Genomic DNA, 12,443 nt, shown 5'->3' on the forward strand with positions numbered 1-12,443 from the left:
TCTTTTATAAATTCTCTGTAGGCAGGGAATCATTTCACATTACTCTTTAGAATAGAAGCTTTTTTTTTTTTTTTTTTTTTTTTTTTTTTTTTTTAAACTAAAGTGTCTTCCTTTGAAGATGAACTCTATTTCACTTCTCTTACTACCTTTCATTTCTTGACTTGGTTGACCATCTTTTGCCATCTTTGATAATTTGGGAATAAGGTATTTTTTTCATAGTTATCTTACTTTAACAATGGACTCTTTTCTTTTAATTTTTCCTATTTAATAATTCATTGACCTCAGAGTAAATATGCTGTACATTTTTGAGAAGTTAGAAAATCATATTTCAAAAAATATTGCTGTGGATTGCAGAACTACAAGATACCTTTTCTTTTACTTGCAAGTAAATTTTTTTGAATTATGGGTTTAATAAACTTTATAAAGTACAAGATGTTCGGTTGGTTTGTTAAATTCCTTTAAAAATTGTATTATTTTTATTTTCAGATTCTTTTTTCTTAAACACTTTTATTTTTCCATAATACATGTAAAGATAGTTGTCAGCATTCATTTCTGTAATACTTTGTGTTCAACAATAGGCTTTTTTCACCAAAATTTTTTGGGGGGAGTCAGAACTTTTCTTAAGGATTTATGTTTACTCAAGTTTTGCTAGTAGAGAAAAAAATGTTAGCTTGTTTGGTTTCTATAACCATTATTTACATTTGTGGAAGATGAGGAGAATGTAGAAAGGAAAAAGGGGTCATTTTTCCTAGTACTGCACTCTGTCTTTCCATTTCCCTCAGGTCTAGGCTTATGACCCCAATCCCTGAGTTTTTGTACTTGTAAAATGGAACTTAGAACTGAAAACCCCAGGTTTTGGCCGTATACCAGAAATTCTGGCTTGAATTGGTACTTGGGAGATTCCCATAATTCTTACTTTGCTCTATTTCACTGATACAGTAATTTCCAAGACTTGGTGTAAGTGAAATACTTACAAATAAATGTGTGTCAAATAAGTAACCTTTCTAAATTTTTTAATATAAAGTTTAAAAAATCCTGTGGGAATAAGTGACACAGCAAATAGACTTATTAGAAGATTGTGGAAGAGATTTGAGATGATTTAATCTTTAACTCTTTTCCACACACCTTTTTTATTTTACAGATGAGGAAAATGAGGACCAAGAAGTTCAGTGATTTCCTTCAGTCATACAGATAATAAGAGTAGAGCCAGGATTTGAATAGACAGTGAGATATAGTGAGGAACGTTTCCTGGATTTGGAGCCTTAGGACCTGGATTCAAATTTTAACTTCTCTGTAACCAATAATTCAGTCTCTTAACTTTTCAGGGCCTCTATTCTACTTTAAGTCCCATGATCTGATCAATTTTATATTTGGAAACCATCAGTTTTGCTTGATGATCATACCAAATACTCCACTACATTCATATGTCATAACTTATTCAGCCATTCTCTACCTGAGAGGCATCCACTCAATTTCCAGTTCCTTATCACTACAAAAAGGGCTGCCACAAACATTTTTGTACATGAGTCCCTTTCCCTCTTTTGTGATCTCTTTGGAGATCTCTTTGGAATACAGACTCAGTAAGTGGTAATGCTGGATTAAAGGGTATGCATAGTTTCGTAGCCATTTGGGCATAGTTCCAAATTGCTCTCTTAATGGTTGGATCTTGTTACAACTTCACCAACCATGTCCTAGTTTTCCCAAATTCCCTCCAACATTTATCATCTTTTCCTGTCACAGCCAATCTGAGATTTGACTGAATTTCTTAAGGAGTTATTGTTTGCCTTTCTTTGTATTTTCAGTACTTGTCACATTGTCTAGCACATAGTAATCACTTAATAAATTAATAATTTTTATTTTACATAATTTATTTACTTATATGTAACACACATTAATATACATTTATTTAATAATAAATTAATAAATACTTATTGAGAAATGTTTCAAAACAGCATTTTGTAGTGCTTCCTATTACTACATATGTTCAAGAGGAGAGGGAAATGATGATCAACTGGCCATTATCTTGTAGAGAGGATTCCTGTATAAGTTACTTTCATTTTAGAATCTGATTCCAACAACAAGAGAAAAAAATTACTGCAGTTTTTCATTGAGTCACTGATTCCAGATTAATTTTTAAAAGGAATTTCTTTAGAGTATTTTCAGGAGTAATCAGACAGCTTGAGTACACACTGGAATATTTTGTGGGCCATATTTAGGGTATAATAAAGATTTGATGAATGCAAAACTTTTTGTCTCTCTTCCTTTTTACCATCATTTCCTTTCTTTTAATATAGTCACAGAGTTTCTCACAGGTCTCCACTGTTGACTATAGTAAGTTGCATAGACTAAAACTTTAGAATTTTGGAGGAATTATAAAACTTTATCTAAAATTAGAAAAAATGAAGTATATTTTTGTAATTTAAGGCTGGAAAGTAATTGGAATTTAGTAACATGTGGGTTTACCTAGAAACTTGCGCATCTATTTCATCATATTTTCTTGGAGATGTTTTACTCATTACTTGAAATTGGAAGTACCAGAATTTCCCTGTTGGAATGAAGAATAGATCCCCATGTTTTCTAATACTAGAATATTAAACTTCTCATGTTTAAGATCATTTTGTGAAAGGCTGGATATTTCTTCTTTGGTTTTTGTTTAGACTTTAGGGCTGGATCTTTGAATGCATGTTTCAAAAACTTTCCACTTACTAGTATTTTATTTTTTCCTATTATTTGAAAAGATAATTTTCAACATTTACTTTTATAAGATTCTGATTTATTTTTTTTCCTCCCATCTCCTCCCAACTCCCCTAGACAGCAAGGAATCTGATAATAGCTTATACATGTGCAATCATGTTAAACATATTTCCATTTTAGTCATTTTGGTAAAGAAAAATCAGAATAAAAGGGATACGCCATGAGAAAGGGGGGGGGGGGGAATGAAAACGGTATACTTTGATTTACATTCATACTCCATTGTTGTTTCTGTAAATGTGGATAGAATTTTCCATCATGAATCTTTGGGAATTGTCTTAGATCATTGTGTTACTACTGAAAAGAGCAAACAAAGTCTGTCATAGTTGATCATTGTACAGTGTTACTGTTACTGTGTACAATGTTCTCCTGGTTCTGCTCAGTAAAAACTCTCGAGGAAGAGAACAGAATCACTTAGACATTATATTTTGACTTTTTTTGGAATGTGATTTTTTTCAGTGATATAAGCATCAAAGTTTGTGCAAAGATAAGTTTTGCTTCTTTACTTTTTTTTTTTTTTTTCTTTTTCCCCTGAGGCTGGGGTTAAGTGACTTGCCCAGGGTCACATAGCTAGGAAGTGTTAAGTGTCTTCTACCACATTTGAACTCAGGTCCTTCTGAATTCAAGGCTGGTGCTCTATCCACTGCTCCACCTAGCTGCCCCCTGCTTCTTTACTTTTAAAAGATAATTAAAAGAATATTTGAGTTTCCCAATAGAGCCAAAAGTTATATTTATTACAGTGCTGTGCTAGACAAGTATTCAAACTTATTTCTGCTTCTGTAAAATATCCTACATTTAGCTAAAGTATTGCTTGATTATTTAAAATATGTATTTAGATTTAATAATGATATGGAAGTAACTCTGGATTCTTGGAAGACTATGACAAATCTGATTAAGCTATATACATATATGGTGGGGCGGGGGACACAGGCAGTCAGGATTAAGTGACTTGTCCAAGGTCACATAGCTAGTAATTGTCTGAGGGCAGAATTACGTTCCTTTTGGTTGTTGTGATTCCAGGACCGGTACACAATCCACTGTCCCATCTAGCTACCTATTACACATGGTATTAATGATAAATTATAAGTCCCAGGTTAAGTTTGGAGAATCTGGTCACCAAGTTGGTTGCAAGGTGATGAACTTTCTTAAAGGCCCTTAAAAAAAAGATGTAAATAGGTTACCATTTACTAAGAGGTGGGGTGCAGGTGGTAGTTCCCATATGAAATGAAATTACAGTTCTTTTAAATATTGAAACATAATTATTGTTATGAACCAAATAGGTTATGTATTGTTCTGTGTCACATAATTATGTTTTGAAATTTAAGCCTGGCAGGGTTATATTAATTCATATTTTATTTTCAGTAGTGTCTTTGTAAAAGGATTTCCATCTTATTGACTTGCCCCTGTTCTGTTTGTCCAAAGTGTCAACCCAAGAAAAAGCCTGCTCCCTTGAAATACGGAGTTGGACAACTTGTCTGGGCAAAATTCAACAGACGTCCATGGTGGCCCAGCAGAATTTGTTGCGATCCATTAATGAACACTCACTCAAAAATGAAAGGTAATGCCCATAGTTGATTTTACAAGGCAGTTTTCTACAGACTGATGAATTTGCACTTTTAAACTACAAGTATAGTTTGCTAAGAAATGTTTTCTTAGTATTTCATGAATGAAATTTTGTCATGGTAATCTATTGTTTTCCCACTAAAAAGATAATTAAAAGAATATTTGAGTTTGTGAATAGAACCCAAAGCATTATTTCACTTACAGAAAGCAGGTTTCAAAGATGATGATAATGATGACAGCCTTACATTTATATAGATAGTGCTTTAAGGCTTTTAAAGTCCTTACCTACCACCCTATAATATAAGTATTGCAAATATTATAATCCCCGTTTTATAGATAAAGAGAAGTGACACATCACTGGTAAGTATGGGAGTTAGGAACCAGCCCCTTACCCCTTCAGTCTTCTGAATACTGTCCAATAAATTCTGTTGTACCTGTCTATAGGTAAGGTGACATCTGTGAGGTTACACAACTAGGTAGTCATTGTCAACTGACACCTCACTTTTCCTACATACATAACCCACTTTAATCAAATCAGCATTTTATGTTTTTTGTGTCTTAGTATATTGAATCTCAAGAGTTATACCCTTGAAATAGTTGTATTCAGGTCAACATTTAGTATAATTGTTTTTGAGCAGTTTTTAATTGATCTGTTCAGAATGTTATACTAATATTTCATACTTAAGTTCCTAAGAACTGTGAATCAAATATAGTATAATATTTGAAGGAGAACTAAGTTTAGAGGTAGGATCTGGGTTCAGATAACTAGCTCCTGTACTTTACTTAATTGTAAACAGAACACTTCCTCTCTTTCGGCCTCAATTTTCTGCTTTGTAAAATGAAGTGGTTAGACTAAATGATCACTACTATATCTTCCCAGTGATGTCCTATAATTCTATTAACTTCATGTTGTAGATTTACTTGATAACACTGCAGTACTTCCACCCTATTTCCTTACCCCAACCATGTGTGTGGTATATATGCAGATACAGTAAATTGTGTCTGCTTTCCTAGTTTGTACCAGAGACAATTGTAGAATGTTAGCCAAAGAAAAAAATGATATAAAAATCTGCTTAGCTTAAAAGGGATCCTTTCAAAGTGTTTCCCACTTATATGAAAAAAATTAATATTATTCTAAAACTTTTTGCATTTTATGTTCCCTTGATTTTGTCTTATGGCCATTTAAACTACTCTTTTGGTTGCTGAAGACATATTTTATTATAGTTATCATTTTTCAATTTAAGTGTTCAAGCTCTCTTAGGAATGTTTTAGCTTAGAAAAAATAGTTTTTAACGAATCAGAAAATATGGTGGGAGATTTGAAAGTAGAAATAAAGACACAAGAAATCCCTTTTCTGGATGAAACATTTCCTGTTTTCAGTTTGAGCTTGCTTTTAGCGACTGAATTTGTAGTTTGTGGCAAAGTAATGCCTACAAAATTTAAAATTTGAAGCCATTTTCATATTTGTATAACCATGCTCTTAAATGGCTTATAAGGATTTCCCTTATTGTTTCACTAAAAAGGTTTTAGTTCTTCAGAAGACTGCTAACTGCTCAACCTGATTTCCCCACTCTGATTTGTTTTTTAAAAACATAATAAGAAATAATCCAGCTTAAAATTTTTTTTGCTTTCTTTTTCTACAAACTATATGCTTTTTTCATTCATTTCAGCTAAACATAATCAGATCTTTAGGAGACTACTTATAGAAAATTAGAGAAGAAAAGGATCCTAGAATTTTAAATGGTTAGAACTGCCTAGGACCTTTTAACAGTCTCTTAGAATAGCAGAGTTAGTAGGGATATAGAAAATAGAATGTAAAAGTTGAAAAGAGCATTAGCAATCATCTAAAAATGACTTTGTCATTTTCTGGGCAAGAAGACTGAGATCCAGAGAAGTGACATGTCCAAGATCACAAAGCTAATTAATTTACATTATGAGGAAATAAGCAATTGTTCTTTAAAACTATCTTTGATTTTTTTTTTCTTTTTTTAAACATGAATTCTGTCTGTGTGTCTACTATTTCAGTTGATATGGAGATTTTGGAAATAATTATAGTTGTTTGTATCTGCAGTGGAGATTATCTTTGAATTTTTCATTACTTTTTAAAAGAAATAGTGTGTTTAATTTTTTTCAGAGTTGTCATGTTTGGATTCCTTTTGCTTAAAATGTAACTATAGAAAAAATAGAATAATTGATTCAACTATCATTATACATTGTATCTCCTGTCTTGTGTTTAGATGGTCCCACTTTGTGTCATTTTGTGAAAATAGAATTATCCTTACTGTCAAGTTAATAAAAAAGAAAATGTCATTTCATAGTTTGTCCCTATTCTCCATAGATCATAAGGTTGTAGATTTAGAACTGGATGGAATATTAGAGGCCATCTAGTCCATTCTTATAGTTTATGGATGAGAAACCTAAGAGGCTGAGGGATTCAAAAGCTTCTTATAAATATTTGTTGATTTTATCATAGTAGGCAATAAATAATCATAGAATTTTAAAGCTGAATAGAACCTTAGAGATGATATATCAAGAGCATATAACTTGCACATGACCAGGAAAGTTATTTAATGGCAAATCAAGGACTAGAATTCAAATTTCCTTACTCTAAACTCTTTTGCTTATAATTTTTGTTGCCTCATATATACTGTGATGGTTTGGTCCACTGCAAATATTTGTTCTCAAATGCTCTTACTATTGCTCAATAATCTTGATATTCATCTATCAGCTTAGTATATGTTAAAGAGTAAGTCTAGACATAATGTTCCTATTGATCACATGATCTGGCCTTGAACTTTACTGAGATTAAGGCTATTCATACTGAGCTCTCAACTACAAAGATACTTCAGCATTTTTCTATTCTATTTATCTCCTCCCACAAGCCTAACTCTATCACCAATTGCTTTTGATTGGTTTACTTTCTATGTCACCCAGAGCTTTGCTCCTTTGAATATATTCTCTTTCTCTTGCATTTTAACTTTCCTGGCTTACTACCTCTTTCTGCAATGTTTTGGTCTCCCTAAATTAAATAAACTTTCTCTAGACCTTAATTTATGTGCCCATGGTACTTCATGTCTTATTCAACCTTTCTCATTCTGGCTTCTGCTTTACCACTAACTTATTGCAATAATTTCTACCTCTAGTTTCTCCTCCCTCCCTCACTTTAATTTTTCTTATATCATTAATCCACTTGATCTGGAATGGTCAGTAGATGCCTACTAAGGAAAGTAAATTCTTTAAACTTGGCCTTACTCCCTGTCGCCTTGCTGTTTTTGAACTTCACTTTACCTATTCTTTGCACATACCATTGCTGCCATAACATAACACCTTTGTTCTTTTGCCTGTATTGTTGTGATTTTTCCGCCTAATCAGTGCTTCTTATAACTTTTTTTTTTCCAGTCTTTAAGGCAAAGCCTCGAAGATCTTTTCTTAAAGCCTTCCTATATTTCTCCCATCTAGTCTTAATTTCTTTCTCCTTTATCATAGCAGAGCATTTATAACATTTGTAGAGATTTTTCTGTACTTTTTGTTTTATCTACTGCATTTTAAGCTGCTTGAGAGTAGAGCCCCTTTCTTAATTATCCTTACTTTTCACCTTCTGCCATATTAGCAGATATTCAGAAAATATTTATTAAAAATATTATTTGAGAAGGAAGAGATATAACTTTGTGGTTAGATGAAAAGGGTAGCATAAATATTATTTATATTCACTTTATCTTTGTTGTTCACCTACATCTATTCATCCTAGAATAATCCTATTAGTTCAAGTATTTTAGCCATGTGTTTAAGGTCATTCAGTCTGGCTCCAGCATATTTTTTCCAATTTCATTTTACTTCTTCTTTACATATATTTTTAATTTTAGCAAAATTGATTGGCTATATATCCTAGATTTGTTTTAAGCTTTCCTAAAGAGAAGTTCAAGGTATTTTGGAGTACCTTTTAACCTTTTCTTCTATTCTTAATTTCTAACCAAATCCATTTTTGCCTGTTGAATCCTATGACAAAATAAGATGATTCTATTCCTTCTATTTTGCTATAAAAGACTAAATCATTTAGGCTTTATATACATTGATTACTGATTATTTCTTATGTTTATGATTGCCTGAATGTGAAATTTTTCACTAGTACAAGCTATGTAGCACTATGTAAAAGGAATCAATGTATAGGCTTTGTCATGTAGCATTTGCATACTGTGATATATAGCAGTTTCTTATTCAGTGCTTTTCTTGATGTTTATTTTGTTTTCTCTCATCCTTCCCTATTCACTGAAAAGTTTTTTTTTTTTTTTTTTAATTTCCTGCTTTGAATATGTGGTTCCCCATTGCCTACACTGCATTCAAAGAACTTTTGTCTCTAGTGTCACCCTTGTCTGCATTTATTTTCTTTTCATAAGTACTGTTCATAAGTACAACCAATGTAAACTATTCTGTGTTCTCAGTATATTAGCTTTTGCTCATAATATTGTTTCTTTCTGGAATGTTTTCTTCCAATTCCCATCCATTTCTTATGGCCAAGAGTAGTTCCCCTTTAGTACTTTTTATAGCTTTAATCTGTATTCTACATTTGTATCTTATTTATGTGTGATTGTAAACTTACTTCAGTTAACTGTTTTCCCCTGAAGACTGGACACTTCACTCCCATAGTTCTAGAAAAAAATAACTTATAAATGGGTATTTAATAATTAACTTGAATATTTCTGGCTTTTCTCAGAAAATTATTTGAAATTTTTTTATAAATGGAATTTTTAACTAGTTATGAAGCTTTTATTTACAATTTTCATCTTTTTCTTGTGCTTAGCATTCACCTTTTTGAGATAAAACAGTTACATGTCTTTCACTAGTTTCCAGCCAGAGGCCTTATCGCCAATACTACGTGGAAGCTTTAGGAGATCCTTCTGAAAAAGCCTGGGTGGCAGGAAAATCGATTGTCCTATTTGAAGGAAGACATCAGTTTGAAGAGCTTCCTGTATTAAGGAGAAGAGGCAAACAGAAAGAAAAAGGCTATAGACATAAGGTAAAAGATTTGCTTTTTTCTAATAGTTCTGGTAGTTCCCAGCCTTTGAAAGTTTAGGAGAGTGGATATTTAAATTGAATGGAACTGTCAGGAAATTTTCTAGGACTTTTTAATATACTTGTAAATATCTGTGTGGAAGCAAATTTATCCATCTTCAAATTATTTTTTATACGTTAGATGATTTATAATTACTTTAGAATGGTTATACTAACATAGATCATGGCATCTTTATGCTTTTGTAGACTTTTTCATAAGTTTGACTATAATATAAAAATTTGTGGCTAATTCTGGTATGTTAGTCTGGTTCTTACACAACAGGTAGGTATTTAATCACCGAACTTTTCTTTTTGGTTTGGGGAGGACCTGTCATACACTATATGTCCGTGGAGGACCCAAGGTCATATTTTTTTCTGTTGGTAGTAATTTTAAAGAAGATTTCATGTCTGTTGAGGTGAAAAAAGTTTGGTGTCATAGTAGCATTTTCCTAAATGTCCACAAGATGGAGCCATTTTCCCATGAAAGATAACAGCCTGATCATTAAAATAAGATTTGTAGCTTCTCATTTTACAAATGAATTTTGTAGTTTTTTTTTAAAAAAATTGTCTTCATAAGTAGAATTATAGAAATTACTAGTTTAATAAAGGGATGGGCCACAGCGAAGTATATTAGGAAGAAGCAGTTTTGTTTGTTTTCTCATATAGCCCAGTTTACACTGCTAAATAGCTCATTTTAAAATATGTTTTTTAAAGATTTTTAAGGAAGATAGTGCAATAGGGAAAGTAGGTTTTCTTGGACTGGTACATTTTGTTTCTCATTCTTTTTTTTTTTTTTTTTTTTTTTGGCTGGGGCATTGGGTTAAGTGACTTGCCCAGGGTCACACAGCTAGGAAGTGTTAAGTGTCTAAGGCCAGATTTGAATTCAGATACTTCTGACTTCAGGACTGGTGCTCTATACACTGCACCACCTAGCTTCCCCCCTTCTTTTGTATTCTTAAATTTTTAAAAGCCCTTAGCTTTGACAGTTATTTTGGAAGAAAAGGGTAAATTTCAGCATAAGTACATATATAATAGATAGCTATGTATATATGCATACATAGATATGACAATCTGTCTAATTTACCTATACTCTTAGCTACTTCACAAATCTTAACAAACTTGGTTCTTAAATGGAAAGCTTTTTCAAAATTCCTGTACTTATTTCCTCTAAATACAGTGAAAACTATTTGAGTTCCCCAAAGTAGATCATAGGGAATACCTTCTCTATCATCCTATTTAAATTGTCCAAAATAGTTTTACTTCTCACAAGACAATGTGGTAGAATGCACCTTTTCACAGCTCGGAGCTATGGATCTTTGGACCTTGTTTTAATCTTACCAGTAGTGTCATGGTTAAAGTATGCTTGGTTATTTTCATGTTCGCTAGGATTCTGATTATACCCAGAGGTGTTGAAATGTTAAGTATTTGCTTGTATTTCCAATTCAGTAGGTTATCCTAGAAAAGTTAACATTCATAGAAAGTTGCTTGGGAAGCCTAAAATTAAAGCAGCAAAAGGAATTAGCTAATATTTGGGATTATTTACTGACAGAAGAATTATCTTGATTCAGTGTTACAGGATATTGTTCTCTTTTTTAACTAAATGGTTAGAATTAAGTGACATGTTCAGGGTCACATAGCAAATGCCAAGTGTCTGTGACCAGATTTGAAATTCGAGTCTTCTTGACTCTAGGGCAGGGGTTCTCAAACTGTGGCCCACCGGCCAGATGAGGCCCACTGAGGACGTTTATGTGGCCCGCCGGGTTATGGCAAATGGGCTGAGGGGCAGAGACAGAGTGTGAGGTTTTGTTTTTACTGTAGTCTGGCCCTCCAACAAACAGTCTGAGGGATAGACTCCCTAATTAAAAAGTTTGAGTACCACTGCTGTAGTGCCTGTATGCTGTCCTGTAGGGCCTGTATGCTGTCCAATATGCCACCTAACTGCCCTTGTATTTTATAGTATATTTTTTGGCAGATGTGATAGTTGTGTCTACAAGTCTCATTCTTCGCTAAACAACTTCATTTATGATGGTATATTACTCTTGTCTTTGTAGCTCTGACTTTTGCTTTTTTCAGACTGAATTCAGACCAAGAACCCTTGGGTTTCTAATTGGAAATAATCTCATACATTAGATTCCTTAAATCAACAACACATTTAAAAGTTAATTCTTAAAAAGTTGACTCTTACAGGTTGCTATTTCATCCATTATTTTTACTTATTTTTGTTATTTTCAGTTCAGAGTGTGACATTTTCTGATTCTCCAGAAATTCTGGGCATATTCTATTCCATAGGATCATGGAATTTAGTTAAAAGGAACTTTAGAAGTCATGTAGTCCTATGTACTTATTAGAATAAGGAAAGTGAAATTAAATAAGGAGTAGAATCAGAATCTTAAGTTCATTCCTTTTGACTCCAAATTCATTTTACTTTATATCATATCATACTTCCATTATCTGATTGTCATGTTGTATCATATGAAACTAAGTTGTAGCAAAATATAAAGTTTATTCTTTATTTAAAATTTTTTTTATTAGTTTTATAATTATAACTTTTTTTTTTTTTTTTTTTTTTTTGCCAGTACATGTACATAGGTAATTTTTTACAACATTATCCCTTGTACTCATTTCTGTTCCACATTCCCCCTCCACCCCCTCCCCAAGATGGCAGGCAGTCCCATACATTTAAAATATGTTATAGTATATCCTAGATACAATATATGTGTGCAGAACCGAATTTTTTGTTGCACAGGAAGAATTGGATTCAGAAGATAAAGATAGCCTGGGACAAAAAAACAAAAATGCAAACAGTGTACACTCGTTTCATAAAGTTTATTCTTAGAGATTGTGTAAAACTACCTAGGTAGTTAAAAATTAAAATACAGCTTGTATTTTCTGTGACTTTTTCTGCTTGTGTTGTCCCAAGGGAAAAATTAAACTATTCATTTGGTTATCTGCCTTGGGACTATCCTTGCCTCCTTCTTTCTCCCATAAATAGAATAGAAGAGTTTGCTGAATTTGGCTGATATGCTCCATTTGAGAAAGTGACCGCAGTAGTCTAATTTGGGTTTTTCATACAAACCTTA

General features: G+C 32.5%; 1 protein-coding gene across 20 annotated transcripts in view; it reads left to right on the forward strand.

Annotated features, from left to right (window-relative positions):
- The window catches only part of NSD1 (nuclear receptor binding SET domain protein 1), a 169,475-nt gene that overhangs the window by 71,191 nt on the left and 85,841 nt on the right, over positions 1 to 12,443 (forward strand). For all 20 annotated transcript variants that reach the window (XM_074292236.1, XM_074292227.1, XM_074292226.1 and 17 more), the window contains 2 exons: positions 4,174 to 4,309; positions 9,156 to 9,328. In XM_074292236.1, coding sequence (XP_074148337.1) covers positions 4,174 to 4,309; positions 9,156 to 9,328 — 309 coding nt within the window. The remainder of the gene's footprint in view (positions 1 to 4,173; positions 4,310 to 9,155; positions 9,329 to 12,443) is intronic.

This window comes from Sminthopsis crassicaudata, chromosome 2, assembly GCF_048593235.1.
Source record: "Sminthopsis crassicaudata isolate SCR6 chromosome 2, ASM4859323v1, whole genome shotgun sequence".
Classification (NCBI taxonomy): Eukaryota; Metazoa; Chordata; class Mammalia; order Dasyuromorphia; family Dasyuridae; genus Sminthopsis; species Sminthopsis crassicaudata.